This window comes from Capra hircus, chromosome 21 (assembly GCF_001704415.2).
Source record: "Capra hircus breed San Clemente chromosome 21, ASM170441v1, whole genome shotgun sequence".
Taxonomy (NCBI): domain Eukaryota; kingdom Metazoa; phylum Chordata; class Mammalia; order Artiodactyla; family Bovidae; genus Capra; species Capra hircus.
In genome coordinates, this window is record NC_030828.1 from 7,491,926 (window position 1) to 7,510,582 (window position 18,657).

Sequence of the window (18,657 nt, forward strand, 5' to 3'; positions counted from 1 at the left end):
TTTGCAATTTTTTTGAAATTAAAATTCCCTCTGGTTTCTATGTGCTTTTGAATGCCCTATGGCATCTGTGAGTGATTTTTTAAATTTATTTTAAAAATAGTTATTATATATGGGACTCTGCATGACCGTTTCATTCTACCACCATCATCTGATGAGGACTCTGTCCAGGGAAGAATCATCAAATTTTATTCCTTGCTTTCCCATCCCTTTCTATAAGGTAAGAGAGGAATTTACTTTGATGAACTAAAAAATGATTGATATTAGCAACCTGCAGGTAAATTAAGCAAAAAATAATTTAGATAATGAATAGACATAATTTACAATGTTTTATCATTTTACACATATGATTTGTGAAAAAAGTCACTAGCAAGTACACGTGGTTTAATTGACTACAGCAGGAGTTTATAGATCAAAAGTTCAGAACGGTTAATGGTGCATCTTCAGTCGTGGTCCTATCCTTGGTGCTTGTCACAAAGTCATGTAATGTTGTATTGACGCCTAAATTATGGGCATAGCACATGGCATGCTACGCAACTTTGCGGCAGTTCAATTTCTCTTCATTAATTTGTATTCACATGGGTCAGCTGTTGTTGTTCTGTCAATAAGTTGTATCCGACTCTTTGTGACCCCATGGACCACAGCAAGCCAGACTCCTCTTGTCCAGTACTATCTCTCAGAGTTTGCTCAAATTCATGTCCATTGAGTTGGTGATGCCATATAACCACCTCATCCTCTGCTGCCCCTTTCTCTTATTGCCTCCAATCTTTTCCAAGTAATCGGCTCTTCGCATCATGTGGCCAAAGTATTGGAGCTTCATCATCAGTCCTTCCAATGAACATTGGAAATCAAAGTTGATTTCCTTTAGGATTGACTGATTTGATCCCCTTGAAGTCCAAGGGACTCTCAAGACTCTTCTCCAGCACAATTTGAAAGCATCAGTTCTTTGGTGCTCAGCCTTCTTGATGGTCCAACTCTCACATCCATACATGACTACTGGAAAAACCATAGCCTTGAGTATATGGACCTTTGTTGGGAAAGTGATGTCTCTGTTTTTAAATACACTGTCTAGGTTTGTCATAACTTTCCTTTCAAGGAGCAGACATCTTTTAATTTCACATGATTCAGAATATCTATTAATGTAGTTCCAGTGAAGCTGCAGTTTATAGTTTCATTCTGTGAAGGAAAGAAAATGTGCAGATTTATTGCATAAATTGAGTCACAGGGGACTCGTTTCACCTGTTTAAGAGTACACGTTGTTTCTAAACACATTCCCTTTGGTATGTGTGTGACTTGAAGTGTCATTAAAGAAATTACTGGACAGTAAGATTCATCTATTTTGGCTTTCCAGTTCTGTGAATTTTATAACCACAAGCATGCTTAAAATACAGAATAGTTTACCCCTTTCCAAAACTCCTTCTTATTCTAGTCTTTTCTACCCCCTCACCCCCACCAATAACCTCTGGAAACCACTGATATGTTCTCGATCAGTGCAGTTTTGTCTTTCCTGGAATAGCGCACAGAGGGGTCTTACCATGTATAACCTTGTGGGACTGACTGTGTTCACTTTTCATGATGCCTTTGTGAGTTTTCCACATTGGTGTGTCTCTTAGTAGTTTGTGCCTCTTTAGTGTGAGGAAAGCATCCAGTTTTGAAACAAGTAGGTACCTTGTTGTAGGATGAATGAGATCTTTTCAGCTAGACCTCTTTGGGGGAACATTTGTTAATGGGCCAGTTTGAGTTTCTCCCTTAGTTTGATGGTTCTGTCATTGCCTTTCTTACAAACTATTGACACTTTAGTCATTTCATTATTTTATGCTGAAATTCTCCTTAGATAGTCAAAATGAGTGGGGATTTACTTTAACTTTGGCCCTCGAGCCATTGGTCTACAAGACTTAGCACTCAAGGGAAGGAAACACTGGATTGGTAAGTGGAGAGTCGGTCAGTTTAAGGCAGAGCTAATACGTATTTTGCTTTTGTATAAAAATATAAAAAGGACACTTTGCATTTCAGATTCCTGAAAGCCCAATGCTCATACAAGTTGTAAAAATAGGAGCGGCACTTAAAAGTGTTCAATGGAGTGATTAGGCGTCCAGACAAGCGTGTGACTTGTGATGCCTTGAAGTGGCCTCAGCTGACGTGTTGGTCACCAGGCCCTTCTGCTCTCCCGTCCCCTGATACTCCATGTCACAGGCCACTCCTACCCTGTTGTACCCTCAAGTGTGGGCCCGTCATGCCAACTTCTGGACTTTAGCAGAGACATGAACAGCAGAACACCAGCTTCCCCGTGGCCTAGTGGTAAAGAATGTGCCGGCAATGCAGGAGCCACAGGAGACTTGGGTTCAATCCCCAGCTCAGAAAGATCCCCTGGAGGAGGGAATAACAACCCAGTCCAGTATTCTTGCCTGGAGAATCCCCATGGACAGTGCAGCCTGGTGGATGACAGTCCATGGGGTCGCCAAGAGCCAGACACGACTGAAGTGACTTAGCACGGCACACACAGCATGAGTGGAGTAGTGGGGGGAGTGTGCTGTAGGTTCAGGCACCAACTCGCTGTCTGATGAGGGGGGGTTTCTGTTGTAAGACAGAGAAGGGCTTGCAGGATGGGGTGTTGGAAGGGGGCAGAGGACGTTCATGGGGTTGCAGCCTGGCTTCCTGTGCTGGGATGGGTACCCAGAAGTTGCCCCATTCTGATCTTCGCAAGCCAGTTTCCTTTACTTACTTACGCTTCCTGCTTCCTCATAACCTTGCCATGATGCCTACCCAGCTCTACTCATAGTGCCTCAAACGACTGGGACCTGTCACAGTCCTGGTTTCAGTTCACTCAGAACCTCCTGCGAGTATCTGGTTGCTCCAGCTGGCCTGTGGATCGTGGGTCCACTGTGGTGGCAGGCTTTCGTGGTTCTGATATGGTCCATGAGCCTCAGCTTTTTAGCTGGGGCTGCAGTCGGGGGAATAGTAAAGAAGAACTATGGCTGAGCAGACACCCCATAACCATCCATGAGAGGAGCCAGTAGATGAGGTCTCAGCCTGGGCTGGAGTGCTTCTGGTCAGGACCACCCGGCAGCCCTTCACTCATGCACAGTGGATCACTAGTGACAAAATGTTCCAGCGGCATAGTCTGTGCTGCTTGTATGTCCCGGGCCACACGAGTCCTCAGACTCTGCCCTAGACCTCTGGCACCAGACCCTCAGTGCTGGAGTGGGACCCAGCCATCTAGGGTTTAATAAGCCCTCCCCGTGGTTCTCATGTTTCATTCTAGAGTTTGAGACCCAGTCACCCAAGGCATGCACTTTTCAGTGGTAGGTTTCTTTTGCTTAAAAATTATTTTCTGTGTTTTGTGTTGTATTAACTGATAACGTGCAGGGTCCAGTGTTACATTAAACTGAAGCAGTTCTTTCTCTTGTAATTGATAAGTGAGATGAATTACTGATACAGATTTTCTTATGTCAAACCACTCAGGATAAAGCCAGCTTGGCCAAGGTTATTTTCTTTAAGCAAAAAGTTTTTCTTCAATATTTAAAAACTATAGTTTTATCATACCTTTTAAATAAATTCCTGTTATAATAGTCCAATACATAGAAGTAAATGATACTTTTAAAAGAGAAAACAATAACTAGAGCTTATCTCCAGGTATATCTTATTTTGGAGAGGTTCATGTTAATGCATTATTCTCAGTTGTTTTTGAGAAAAGATGTTATTATACAAATAGGATTCTAAACACTTAGTCTTGCTTGTTGAGAGTAATGTTTTTCTGGAGCAGGTGTTGGCGGCTGTGGCCCAGAGACCAAATTCTGCCTGTTGCCTATTTTTGTAAATAAAACTTTATTGGAACAGAGCCTCTGCCCATTCATATTGCCCATGGGCGATTCTGCACTGCAACTGCAAGGGTGAGTGGTTGTCCCCAGAGCCTAAAGTATATTCTGCTTGGCCCTTATAGAAGAAGTTTGCCAGTGTCTGTTCTAGAGAATACAATTGAAATGTTTCATACTTTGAAGAAAATGATTTTATCCCGATTGATGTTAGTAATGCTCCTTGATGGGGAGAATTCGGGAACATCTAGGTCACTTACTGGTATCATAATAGATGATCAGCTGCTCCAGGTGCCCAGGGAGTCTGGCTCTAACTTTGTGAAGTGGACTCATGACAGACATGCCAAAAATGTCATGGCAAAATATTGTCATGAAAAGATGGTGTAAATGATGAGCAAACGTTAACACTGCTTTGGCTGCTTCTGTTTAGAGTTTCCCTGGTTTAGGAGTATCCCAAGTATCTTTATAATTTGTACCTGATCTCTTGGACTAGCAGCTGTGACTACTTGGCCTGAACTGGATTTTTTAGAGCAACACCTTAACTTTCCTGATGTCTAGGCCTGTGGTAGCAAGACGGCTGGGCAGTGGGAATGCCCTGTGGCGTTCATCTTACCACTTGTCTTTTATATCTTCTTCCTTCCTGACCAGTCTCTTTTTGAAGCAGATACAGTTTCTTCTGCTTCCTCCTGGCTGTCCGCTGCTATCACTTCCCTGAGTGCATTGTCTGTGAAATCTGTCTTGGGTCTCCCAAAGTGAAAGTGAAAGTCACTCAGGCGTGTCTGACTTTTTGTGATGCCAAGGACTGTATAGTCCATGGAATTCTCCAGGCCAGAGTACTGGAATGGGTGGCCTTTCCCTTCTCCAGGGGATCTTCCCAACTCAGGGATCGAACCCAGGTCTCCTGCTTTGCAGGCAGATTCTTTACCAGCTGAGCCACCAGGGAAGCCCAAGACTTGCTCCTTTTTTCCTGGAGTGACAGTCTTCCTCCTTGTCTTTGATCTGCTACGGTTCATGTTCAGGGGTTAGCCCGCTGGTGCCCCTCCTTTACTCTCTGGTGGGCTTCATCTTGTCCTTACAGAAGGTCCTCCTTCAGGTCCTCCCAAGCTGTTGATGGGAAAGCCCTCTCACTCTGGTGGTGTGTTTGGACCCTGGGATGGTAGTTTCACCCTGGATACCTTCTCGATCACGTGTATCTCCCCCAGCACAGCCTTGGGAGTGAGAAGAGAAACCAGCTCCTCATGGAGATCTAGAGCAGCGGTCCCCAACCTTCTGGCACTAAGTTTTGTGAAGATGGTTTTTCCGTGGACTGGGGTGGGGGGTGATGGTTTTGGGATGATTCAAGCACATTACATTTATTTTGTATTTTATTTCTATTATTATTACATCAGCTCCACCTCAGGTCACTGGACATTAGATCCCAGAGTTTGAGGACCCCTGATCTAGAGTAACGTTGTTTACCCTCTTGGGTTTGGTTTGTTAATATTGGTTTAAGCTTTTTTGTCTTATGTTCATGAAGAGCTGTTATTTCTTTAATTATCCGATCTCTGTCTGCTTTTTTGTTTTTTTCTCTGAGAAGTTTACTCTGTACTCATAGACTGAGTTGGAGAATACTCTCCTCTCCTTTTCAGTGGTCTGGAAGGCTTTCCTGGAAAAGTTGGCAGAACTTCCTCTCTAAAGTCACCTGACCTGGTATGTTCAGTGTGGGAGGGCTACTGAGTTCAGATTTCCATGGTTATAGGATAGTTTAGCTTTTCTGTTTTTCCATGAGTCAGTTTTTGTGGGTTGTGTTATCGTAGGTGGCTTCCTAGCCCAGGTGGTGCTAGTGGTAAAGAATCCACCTGCCCAGGCAGGAGGCTAAGAGACGAGGGTTCGATCCCTGGGTCGGGAAGATCCCCTGGAGGAAGGCATGGCAACCCACTCCACTATTCTTGCCTGGAGAATCCCATGGGCAGAGGAGTCCATAGTGTCACACAGAGTTGGACCTGACTGAAGTGACTTAGTGTGCATGTGTGCGCACGTGCACACACACACACGCACACACACGCACAATCTTAGAAATGTGTCCTTTTCATCTGTTTTCAAACCTATCAGTCTGCAGTTATTTATCAGATTCTTCTACCTTTTAAATTTCTGCCACATTTGTAATGATGTCTCTACTTTAATTCCTAATGTGCTTTATGAATTGTGTCCTCTTCCCTGCTTTAGCAACACTTGAATTTTAAAAAAAAAAGTTTTCTTTTTAATTCACTTCTATCCTTTTGTCTCCTTCCCTGTAATTTCTTTGCTGTGGCATGAAGACTCCCCATGAGCTGACAGGAGGCCACTGGGCAGTTGTTACTGATGAAAAAGGAGCCAAGTCCCATGTGTTTAACTTTTCTTGGCCCTGTCAGCTGCCTTGTCTATAAAGTGGGTAGAGTGGGTGAGGTCATAGCTGGGGTTCCTACCAAATGTTCTGTGCTGTGTGGCAAGGTTTCCTGACTATGAGTGGGGTCCATCCATGTGCAACCAGCTTACTGCCTCAGCCAGTACACAGTCAGGCTGTAATATTCTCACTAGAGTTAATTAATATTCTTATTTAAAGGCAAATTTGTTGGCTTTGGGAATGGCGATGGTTTTGTTTGACCAGCATGAAGGCGTGATGAGTCTTCATCACGCCTTCATGTTGGAGGGCTGGTGGAGTATACCCCTGCACTGCCTCAGATTTTTATTTTGAAATAGTTTTAGTTTTACAAAAGAGTTGCAAAGGTAAGGTAGACCATTATACCCTTCAGTCACCTTGACCTAATGTTAGTTTCTTTTATAACCATGACAGAATGGTCAGAACTGAGAAACCAACATTGGCTGATTTTTCCAGCAGTGTTCTTCTCTTGTAGGATCTGACTTAGGATTCTTTGCTGCCTTTGATCTTCAGGTCATTTGGGACCATTTCTTGGTTTTCCTCGTCTTTCATGACCTGGACACTTGAGGATTGCTGGTCTCTATAACGAGAGTTATGGAATGTGCATTAATGTAGGTTTATATGATATTTTCTTATGATTCACCAGGGTTTGTGGATTTGGGGCACAGTGGAGTGCCCTTTTCCTCAAGTGCTCACATCACATGTTGGGGCACAGGATGTCAACGTTACTACTGATGATATTCACCCTGATCACTCAAGGGGGCGTCTGTCCCTTTTCTATACTATGAATTTATTATTTTTTCCTTTCCTTAATTGTATCTTTCTAATACAGTTTATCTTTTCATGCCAATTTTATTAAAGTATAATTTTACATCCCGTAAGAATTGCCAATGTTAAGTGTACCTTTCAATGATTTTTTCCAAGCAAATATAGGGAGTTGCGTAACCGTCACCCCAGTCCCGATTATGGATGTTTCCATCACCCCCCAAAGCTGCCTGTTGGCATCAGTCTCTTTCCATCTCAGCTCTGGGGAGCCACTGTTCTGCTCCCTGTCTCTGTCAATTTGCCTTTCCTGGATGTTTCATATGAATGGAAAGATATAGTGTGTGGTCTTCTGCATCTGGCTTCTTTCACTGAGCTTGGTGTTTTTGAGGTTCATCTGCTGCTGCTGCTGCTAAGTCGCTTCAGTTGTGTCTGACTCTGTGCGACCCCATAGACGGCAGCCCACCAGGCTCCCCCGTCCCTGAGATTCAACAGGCAAGAACACTGGAGTGGGTTGCCATTTCCTTCTCCAATGCATGAAAGTGAAAAGTGAAAGTGAAGTCGCTCAGTCGTGCCTGACTCTTCACGACCCCATGGACTGCAGCCTAGCAGGCTCCTCTGCCCATGGGATTTTCCAGGCAAGAGTACTGGAGTGGGCTGCCATTGCCTTCTCCAGAGATTCATCTAAATTGTAGCAAATATTAGTATTTCATTCCTTTTTATTGCTCAGTAATGTTTCATGGTATGACTATACCACATTTTGTTTATGTATTTACCGCTATAGTTTCTAGTTTTGGCTATTACGAATAATGCTGGTATAAATATTCATATACCCATCTTTGTATGGACATGCATTTGTTTCTCTTAAGTGGGATTCTAAGAGTAGAATCAGTGGGTCATTTGGTTAGCATGTGTTTTAATTTTTTAAGAAACTGCCAAATCATTTGACAGAGTTTCTATATCATTATTTATCCTCCCAGCAACATATGAGGCTTCTAATTTCTCCATGTCTTGTCAACACTTGCTTGTCCTTTTTAACAAAATTATTAATTTTAATTAAAGTATAATTTACAATACTTGTGATGGTTTTTGTCATAAATCAGTATGAGTCGGTCACAGCTATACATGTGTCCCCCGATCCTGAACCCCCTCCCACCTCCCTCCCCACTCCATCCTTCCAAGTTGTCCCAGAGCAGGGCTTTGAGCGCCCTGCTTCATGCATCAGACTCGCGCAGGTCATCTGTTCTATATATGGTAATGTTGCAACGCTTTTCGCTCAAATCATCCCATCCTCTCCTTCCACCAAGCCCAAAAGTCTGTTCTTTACGTCTGCATCTCCTTTGTTGACCTGCATGTAGGATCGTTGGTACCATCTTTCTGGATTCCATATATATGCGTTAATAAATTATATTTGTCTTTCTCTTTCTGACTTACTTCACTTTGTATAATAGGCTCTAGGTTCGCCCATCTCATTAGAACTGACTCAAGTACATTAATTATAGCCATTTAGTAGGTCAAAAGTGGCATTTCATTGTGGTTTTAATGTACATTTTTAAGTGACTAATATATTGAATATCTATTCATTGGTTATTAATAATTTGTATGTCTTCTTTGAAGAGATGTCTGTTCAGATCATCTGTCCATTTTTAATTGGGTGTTTGTTTTCTTTTTATTGACTCCTTAAATTTCTTTATATAATCTGAATATGTCATTTATCAGGAATGTGATTTGCAAACATTTTCTTACAGTCGGTGGCTTGCCTTTTTATTTTCTTAGTGGTGTCTTTTGAAGCACAAAAGTTAATTTTAATGAAGTCAGATTTGCCAGTTGGTTGTGTTCATTAATGTCAAAACTAAGAATTCTTTGCCTAACCCAAGGTTATGGAGAGTTTCTTCTAAAAGCTTTATAGCTCCAACTCTTACATTATGTCTAGATACATCTTGAATTAATTTTTTATATGATGTGAAATAAGGATCTAGTTTCATTAAAAAAATACCTTACACATTAAAAAATTAGCATACTTTTAATTTTAGAACAGTTTTTAGGTTTATAGGAAAATTGAGCCGCAAGTCCCGAGAGCTCCCATCCCCTTCCACACACACTGAGTACCCTCTCTTATTAACACAGTGCCTTGTATGGTGCTTTTGTCACACTTTATAAGCCAGTATTGATGCATATATTGGTGCACTAGGGCTGCTGTAACAAACACCTGAATTGGGTGGCTTAAGCAGTTAGTTTTCACGTAATTCTGGAAGCTGGAAGTACAGGGTCGAGGTGTAGGCAGATCGGTTCCCCCCGAGGCCTGTGTTTTGCCTCGTGATGGCATCTGCTCACCGTGTCATCTCCTGGCTTTTCTCTGCATGTGCTCATTCTTTGGAACCCCTCTCGTGTCCAAATTTCCTCTTCTTATGAGGACACCAGCTGGCTTAGATTAGAGCCCATCTAAAGACCTCATTTTGAGTTCATCACCTCTTAAAGGCCCTTTCTTCAAATACAGATGTATTGCATTCTGATGTACTGGGGGTTGGGGAGACACAAGTCAATCCATAAAGGATACACCATTATTAACTAAAGTCCATAGTTTACATGAGGGTTCGTTCTTCATGTTATACGTTCTGTAGGTTTTGACAGCTGTAGGAAGGCGTGTTCTATCATTGTAGCATCACACAGGGTAGCTTCACGGCCCTAAAAATCCCATGTCCCACCTATTCATCCTGTGCCCCTCCACCCCCTGACAATCAGTAATACTTTTATTGCCTTCGTAGTCTCAGGTTTCCCAAAATATCATATAACTGTGTTAATAACTATATGGCCTGGGTCCGGAAGAGCCCCTGGATACCAGGGATAGGGTACCCACTCCAGGATTCGGGGGCTTCCCTGGTGGCTCAGATGGTAAAGAATCCACCTGCAATGCAGGAGACCTGGGTTGGGAGCATCCCCTGGAGGAGGGCATGGCAGCCTGCTCCAGTATTCTTGCCTGAAGAATCCCCGTAGTCAGAGGAGCCTGGCGGGCTACAGTCCATGGGATCACAGAGAGTCGGACATGATCGAGCGACTAAGCACACAGCCCATCCTTTGCCGATTGGCTTCTTGCGCTGAGTAAGATTCTCCATGGCTCTTCATGGCATGAAAGTGCATTTCTTATCAGCACTGAATAATATTCCATCATATGGATGCACCATGGTTTATTTACCCACTCTCCCACTGAAGCATATCTTGGTCGCTTCCAAGTTTATTTTTTATTTATTTGGCTGTGCTGGGTCTTAGCTGCAGCATGTGGGATCTAGATCCCTGATCAGGGATCGAACCTAAGCCCCCTGCATTGGGGGCACAGAGCCTTAGCCACTGGACGCCAGGGAAGTCTCACTTCCAAGTTTTAGCAGTTATGAATATGCTGCTGCTGCTAAGTCGCTTCAGTCATGTCTGAATCTGTGCGACCCCATAGACAGCAGCCCACTAGGCTCCTCTGTCCCTGGGATTCTCCAGGCAAGAACACTGGACTGGGTTGCCATTTCCTTCTCCAGTGCATGAAAGTGAAAAGTGAAAGGGAAGTCGCTCAGTCGTGCCCGACTCTTAGCAACCCCATGGACTGCAGCCTACCCGGCTCCTCTGTCTTTGACGCTGTAGGCACAAGTTATGAATATAGGTGCTGTACATATTTGTGTGCAGGTTTTTGTGTAGGCAGAAGTTTTAAACTCCTTCAGGCACAAATAAATGAGCACCATTGCCGGGTCCTGTAGTGAGAGTGGGTTTAGTTTTATAGGAAGCCACCAGCCTGCCATCAGAGTGGCTGTACCGTTTGCATTCCCAGCAGTGAAGGAGGGGTCCATTTGTTCCACATCCTCACCAGCACTTGGTGGTGTCAGTTTTCTGGATTTTGGCTTTTCTAAGTATGTAGTCACATCTCCCTGGTTTTAAACTTGCATTTTCCTGACGACGTATGATCTGGAGCGTCTTCTCATATGCTTACTTGCCATCTGCATAACTTCTTGGGTGAAATGTCTATGATGGTCTTTGGTTCAGTTTTTAATCAAGTTCTTTGTTTTTTTTTTTATTCTTGAGTTTTATGAGTTCTTTGTATATTTTGTATAATAGTTCTTTATCAGATATGTCTTTTGAAGATATTTGCCCCCCCCACCAATTTGTGGTGTCTCATTCTCTTGACAGTGTCCTTCTCAGAGTAGAAAATTTTGATTTTAATGAAATTTAGTTATCAATTGTTTTTCATGAATCATTCCTTTGATGCTGTAGGCACAAGTTTATTGCTAAACCCAAGGTCATTGAGATTTTCTCATATGTTATCTTCTAGGAGTTCTACAGTTCTGCATGGTCCATTTGTGTCTGTGATCCATTTTCGGCTACATTTTGTGAAGGGTTTCAGGTTGATTCATGGTTTTGCGTGTGACGTCCAACTGTTTCAGCATTGTTTGTTGAAGAGGACTGTTCTTCCGCTATTGACTTTGCTTTCCTCCTTTGTCTGAGAGCAGTTGACCATTTGTGTGGATCTAATTCTGGGCTTTGTTGTGTTCCAGCTTTATTTATTCATTTTTTAATTAATTAGTGTTTGGCTTATGGATGTCTAGTCATACTACCACTATTTGTTGAAAAGACCATCTTTTCCCCCCATTGAGTTACCTTGGTATTTGTTAGAAATTCAGAGCATAAGCGTTTACTTCCGGACCCGCCCTTCTGCTCCACTCATCTGTAGCTTACGTCTGGCCCGTTATCACACTGTCTGAGTACCTTGATTTTATAAGAAGCTTTGAAATTGGGTAGCGTAAAGCCTCCAACTTCACTTTTCTCCTTCCTCCCCACCCCAAACTGTTTTGTTTATCCTAGAGACCCACTTCATGTGAATTTTACTATCAGCTTGTCGATTTCCACAAAAAAAGCCTGCTGGGATTTTGCTAGAATTAAACTTACAGATCTGCTTGGGAAGAATTGCCAACTTAACAGTATTGAGTCATCCAGTCCTTGAACATGGAATTTCTCTTCATTTATTTAGATCTTCTTTAATTTCTCTCAACAATGTTTTGTCGTCTTCAGTAATTTAAGGCTCATGCGTCCTTTGTTAAATATATGGAATATTTACTTCTCTTTTAATGCTGTTGTGAGTGGAATTGTATCTTTATGTAATTTTAAGCATTCTTAACTTTGGAGGACTTTGCTATTTGGGGAACATTGTTCTCATCATCTATAAAAGTTGGAAGTTATATAATTCCAACCAAGTTGGTGCTGTCATTTCAGGTACATTGAGGGTAAAGTATACTTTAGAATTACCATCTCAAGTGACTTGGGGGTTGCTTGTTGGTCATAGATTATTTATTCATTCATTTTGGGCACAAAACCAGCTATTTATTTAGCTCCCATTTCGGTTGGTGCTTTTCTGCACTAAGCTGGGTGGGCCTGTGTGTCCACAGTCGCCTGATCACCTGTTTCTTAGGACCAGCCAGATGGTGGCTGGCACCATGAGGGTGCCCGGGCCATGTTTCTTGCATGGTGGCAGGCTAGCCCAGGCTTGTTCTCATGTGAGTGGTAGAGATTGGAGAGAATGGAGAGGCCCTGGACCCTAACAGGCCCGGGCTCAGAACTGGTGTGCTCTTGCCAGCTTCATTCTGTTGCTCAGAGTGAGCCAGATTGAAGGGGAGAGGAGATAAACCCCGTCTCTTGATGGGAGGAGCTTCAGAATCACACGCCGAGGTGTGTGGGTGTAGAAAGGGGAATAGTGGTGGCCATTTTTGCACACAATTCATGACTGTAGTGTGTACTTCTGTAATTCAGCCTGCCTCATTAGACTCTTTGTTTGTTTGTTTCTTTGGGAAATTACTTAGCTTTGAATTTTTTGCAGGCACAAATACCGCCTCTTCCAATGTGTGCGACTTAGTAGTAGTAGTAGGTGACATATTTCTTTTCTTAGATTCCGGGGCATTCAGAGCACAAGCAACCGCGTGGCTGGGAAGTGAGAAGAGTGATGTAGTTGGGTGCCTGCGGCTGACGGCAAGGGCATATTCCTGTTGCAGAAACGGCAACTGTACTGGTATTAGTTCTGGTTGCAGTAAAGTTAAATCAGTGTGGAAAAGTGGGAGAGGGGCCAGCTGCAGCCCGTCTTGCTCTGCAGTAGCAGTGTCACTCACGTTCCACGGAAAACAGGACTTGGCTTGTTTGTGGTAAATGTGCTTTGCCATGATCGGTCAAGGTGAACTCTGACCGAGTCTGTACCCTGGAACAAGTCCTAGACCATTTCCCCGGGTTCAGGGGGAACTCTGACGTTGCCCAGATGCTCCTCCTTGGCCTTGGGGGTCTCTGAACTGTGTTCAGTGAGGGAGGGGCGTGAGGAGCCTGCGTGCATCGTGGCCTCACCCTGCCTCGTCCCCTGAGTTTGCTGTGATTTCAGGCCGAGTGGCCTTGCTTGCAGCAGTTGAGAGCGTCTGGGCTGCCAGTCAGCTGAGGAGTGGGTGGTTTCGAGTGATCTGCTGTCTCCTCTTTGGGCGTTTAGTTTGTGAGGCTCGCACTGCTTCCAGGGGCATCAGGGACCTGGCCAAGTGGGGTCCCGCCGGGTCCCAGCAGGCTGGTCCAGCTGGGGGACCACGTGTGTCTCTTGCCTTCCCACAGGCAGCCTGTGCGGCGACGGCACGGGCACCTGCTACCTCCTGGCGGTCTTTGACACCGTGTTTGTCCGGAGGCGCCACCGCCGGCAGGGCCTGGGGCTAGCCATGCTGCGGGACTTCTGCCAGACGTTCCGAGAGGACAAGGCCCTGGGCATCAGCTGGCCCATCTCGCCCGCCATGTACCAAGGTGACGGCTGCGTCGGGGAGGGGCGTCTGGGGAGTGGGACACGTAACTCCTGTGTATTCCAGATGATTCTGGGCTGGGAGCTCCCTCGGAGGCCCTGGCACCATGACAGGCCTGTGGGTTTTCTCTTCCTTCTGAGAAACCTCCCATTGCTTCAGCACTGAGACCACAAGCTTGATCACAAGGGGCAAACCTTGTCCAGCCCCTGAGAAAGAGCTGGATTTAGAAAATAATAAAAACCAACCAACCCAGCATCAGAGAGAAGCAGAATGCAGGGAACTTGCACTCCGTTGACGGCTGCTGTCTGGCCTCAGAGGGCCTTTGCTCTCTCCCAAGAAGATGGTAATCATCACTGTGCCCTTCCAGCCAGGAGCCCCAGGGGGACCAGGAGCTGAGGGAAGCGTGTTCCGAGCCCTCCCCGGGTTCCCCTGGGCAGGAGCAGGCTTCAGAGGACAGGGGCCGCACTGCAAAGAGCCTCCCATGGCCTGTATCTCCGCCTGGCAGGGAAGAAAGCTCTGAAGGTGCTGACTGCGAATCACACTTGGGGTCTCGGTTGCTTCTGCGTCACCCTCGCTGTGCCTGGGCTCGGGGGTGAGCAGGCAGCGTGCGGACACAGCGGCAGCTGGAGGCTCAAGGCCAGCTGCTCCACGCCTCCCCGACCGCCTTTTAGCCTGTACAGTCCTGCCTTGGAATGGCCCAGAGGGCCCGCTGCCCGGGGCCCGATGCTTTAGCGCCCTGTCAAGGCTGAACCTCTGTCCATGGAATGAGGAATCTGTGGGCCCAAGGGGATGTTCTCAGCTAGGTCCAGGCCACTCCTAAACCAGCTCAGGCTACTGGAACCCCAGGATTCTTGCCTGGGGCTGCCCAGGGCCCGAGTGGACTCCATCTTGGGCCTGTGCTCCTAAGGCGGACCGTAACAATCCATCTGCACGTCCTTATTCTGGTGGGTGTCATGGAGCGTGGGTGTGGGGTCCACGCTCAATGTCCAGTGTGCAGGGAGCCGGACGGGGAGGAGAGGGTGGGCTGCCAGCTGGGGGCCGGCTCTCTTGGTACGGCCACCTCCAAGTGCAAAACACCCAGGAGTCTAAGAATTCTAGATTGAAAACTGGCTTCTCCTCTTGTTGAGGAGTTAGATTTGACAAGACAGGAGAGCAGGGCCTCCTCTCTAGCACTCAACCAGCTCGGCTTCCACCTTCTTAGCATCACGCCCTCTGGGTTTCCATCTGCGCTCTTGCCAGGGGCCTGATGCAGCCCCCAGCGCCGGCAGAACCGGGGCCCTGCCATGCGGAAATGCTCACCCTGTGAATGTGGCATAGACGTCTACAACCTTAAGAGGGTTTGGAGTCCGGACGTCTGTGGATGAGCGGGAAGGGTCGCTGGGAGAGGAGGGCTGTGGAGCTCAGAGGCAGGGACGGCGTCTGCAGAGGGGACTGGGTGGGTGATGTTATGGGGCTGAATAGGGTCCCCCCGAAGTCTAGCCCCCAGGGTGACTGTATGTGGAGATGGAGCCCCTCAGTCGTGTCCGACTCTTTGTGACCGCGTGGGCTGCAGCACTCCAGGCTGCCCCGTCCTCCACTGTCTCCTGGGGTTTGCTCACACTCATGTCCATTGTGTCAGTGATGCCAGGAGCTATCAGGAGGTGATTAAGGTTGGACGAGGTCCTAAGGGGGGCCTTGATCCAACAGGACAAGTAAGAGAAGGCCCCCGTAAGAGGAGGCGATAGGGCCCAGTGGGTACAGAAGGGAGATGGGGAGAAGACACAGTCAGAAGAACCATCTCCAAGCCAAGAAGGGAGATCTCAGGAGAAGGCAAGCCTGCTGACGCCTTGGTCTCGAACTTCCAGCCCAGAGCTATGAGAAGACAGCTGTCGGTGGTTTAAGGGCCCCTGGCAAGTGGTGTTCACTGTGGCCCCCTGAGCAGGCTGGACGGGGTGGGTGAAGGTGGGAGGCAGGGGAGGGCACAGAGGGGTCAGAGAGCTGGGGGTGGGCCGGGCAGGGGACACAGGGGAGGGTGGGCAGGGCCAGCGGCCCCCCTGACTGCTCTGTGCACTCCCTCCAGTCTGCAGGAAGTTCCTGGCGGCCCACCCAGCCGAGCGGGGACGCCTGTGGGAGGTGGAGCCCCCCGGAGCCTGGGGCCAGCGAGGCAACATCTGGCTGAAGATTCAGCTTCAACAGTCAAGACTTCATCCAGACTGTGAGTGGGTGGTGCCGTGCCCTGTGGGCTGAGCCGTGCCCTGTGGGCTGATCGCTTCTAGGGTCGGTGGCAGAGGCACAGGTTGGGATCGAGTGCCCCGGGGAGACCCTCTCTTTGTCGCTGTTGCAGGGACAAGGGAGGGAGCGAGAGCCGGGTGGTGGCATCCTGGCCTGCTGCCGCTTCCCTTCCTGAAGGAGCCATACTTTCCAGACCCTCTTGCTCAAATATTAGCTCTCCCTCAGTGTAGCCGGATCAGAGATTCCCGGGGAGTCAGGGGCCCCCTCTTCTGATTGGAAGGATCAGGGAAGTCTGCAGGAAGGCGCCTTGGAGATGCTGGTTCCTGCAAGCGGAGTGCGTCATCTGTAAAGATTCTGAGGCACACAGAGGTTCGCGGGGGAGTGGACTCTGCCCCTCATCTGCTGGGAGTTTCAAGTGGGCAGCGGCCCACCTTCTGTGTCTGCGGCCTCGCGCTGGGTCGTGGGCAACCCTGTTGGGGACACACCTGCCGCCTCCAACAAGTGTTCAGCGGGCTTGGCGGCGGATGGCGTCTGTGCCCGGGTCGGGGGTCTCAGGTGGGGATGCTGACCCCCCCAGGCCGGGTCTCAGCGGCAGCTGGGGGTCAGGGCTACAGTCGGGTGCAAGGGGTCTAACTGTTCAGATTCACCGGCCACAGCGAAGGCGTGGCTGCCCTCTCCTTCTGGCCCCCAGCCCCCTTCAGTGTCTGTGCCAGCCCTGTGGCTGCAGGCAGCTCGTTAGGGATGGGCGCTCTGGGGGCCAGGCCTTCTCTTCCCCTGGGAGATGGATTCCCTGAGGTGGAGACCAGGGAGAGCGCCAGGGAGCTCATTGATGACGAGAGTGATAGGTTTTGCTCCTCGGCTGCCTTTGGGCCAGGAGGCTTAATGGGTCTTTGCAGAAATTAATGGGGTGGCCGGGCACCTGGGGAGGAGGCCGCGCAGGGCCGTGACTGCGATTCTAATGAGGTGGTTAAGTGACTTGCCCTGCGGCGCGCAGTCAGAGATGAAGGGAAGCCCACTGGGTCCCGAGCGCTTGGCCAGGCAGCCCTGGGGCTTCACAAATGAGCCCGCAGCCCCCACGGAGGCCCAGCCCTGCGGCTTGGACACTACAGCTCCTTGGCTGGAAGTGGGGGAAAAAGAGGGGGCTGCCCTTCAGAATGCGGAAATAGCACGAGCTGGAGGGGGTTGGCAGGGGAGGACACTGTCGCATAATTGGGGAGATGGTTTCCTCTGAGGAGAATTCCACTGGGGGTTATTTCAAGAGCTGAGGAGCTCGTGTGGTCTGGTCAGGGGAAGCGAGCTAGGATTCCGACGCCAGGCCTGTCACTGTAGCTCACCCTGAGATGCACCAACTCCTTAAAACGGCAAATGAACTTTCACAGAGAACGTTCTAGAAACATGCTGGAGTAGAAGGAAGAAGGGTCATTCTTATGATTAGGGCTATAATTAGATTACAGAAACTAATTTTTTGAAAAACTCTGAATTATGGTCTTTTCACTCATGGTTAGTTCGCAGTTTCACCCACACCTCCTGTCTCCCCCAGGGCCAGCAGTCAGGATTTTAATTCGCTCACCAAGGTTTTCCGCCAACCAGCTTCATCTTGTAACAATTTTGTCTGTTAGCGCTGACACACAGGTTGTTTCCAGGTTGGCGAGTGGGGGCCACAGATGCAGCCACAGATGAGCCCAGATGCTTGCAGTTTCTCAATTTTTGGTCTGTTTCTCTCCGCACAGAAGTCAGCACATGTTAGCCCACTGGGGTTTCCCAACCATCACCAAACAGTGCAGGTACTGGAAGCTTCTCTTCCCTGGAAATCTCATGAGACCATTTATTTTTAGGTTTTCATTATTCTTAGGGTCACTTTCTTGATTTGTTCTGTTTTTCAACTTCTGTCTTTGGTCCCTTCATTCCTGACTATTATTTAGGAGGTCTCCCGCAGTTTCATGGGCCATAGGAACAGAACTTTAGCGAGAAGCCGGGTGGGGCCATGGCTTTTTGCATTCTAAGTAAGGCGTAGGCATTTTACTACATTCCACAACATCCCAGCGGGAAATTAACTTCTGCTCCTTTCAGATGTCTTAAAATCTATTTTTGAAGCCTTGTTGGGGCTTTTAGAGTTTGCATGGTCTTGACTGTTGATAACATCTGTGGCTTATAAAGGCCCTGAAAATATTTGCAGGATTATGCAGACCTTTTGAGAAAAGGAGTTTGTGGGAAAACTTTTTCTTTCTACACTCAGTTACAGATGAAGCCTTTGAAACTTGACCAATAGGATCAGAATTCTGTCTTATGTGACTTCCCTGAAAGCCTGCACATGCCTAAGTTTCTTTCCTGGAGAAGAAACCGAATACATCAAGTTTTTTTTGTTTTTTGTTTTTTTTTTAAGAAAAAAAAAGTTGCTGGAGGCAGGAAGTAATTACACACAGATTTTTTTTTTTTCATTTTTAGGTTATATTTTTGCTTTCATTTTCCAGGTAAATTTTTAGTAGATTCAACTGTCATCCTCAGGGGAAAAAAATTTTTTTTTCTATTTATATGTAATTTTTAAGCTGGAGGGAATGGACATTAAGAGATGTGAAATATTTGCACTGAGGAGGTGGGGGCATTTTTCTAAAAGCCTGATGCTTTGCAGACTGCAGCTCTAACTTGTTCCAGCTTGTTTTGGAGCGTCCGGCATTACGGGGAGCAT

General features: G+C 47.0%; 1 protein-coding gene across 1 annotated transcript in view; it reads left to right on the plus strand.

Annotated features, from left to right (window-relative positions):
* FAM169B (family with sequence similarity 169 member B) overlaps positions 1–18,657 on the plus strand; it is a 79,118-nt gene that overhangs the window by 54,176 nt on the left and 6,285 nt on the right. Inside the window, exons 6-7 of the mRNA XM_018065850.1 lie at positions 13,582–13,764; positions 15,820–15,954. Coding sequence (XP_017921339.1) covers positions 13,582–13,764; positions 15,820–15,954 — 318 coding nt within the window. The remainder of the gene's footprint in view (positions 1–13,581; positions 13,765–15,819; positions 15,955–18,657) is intronic.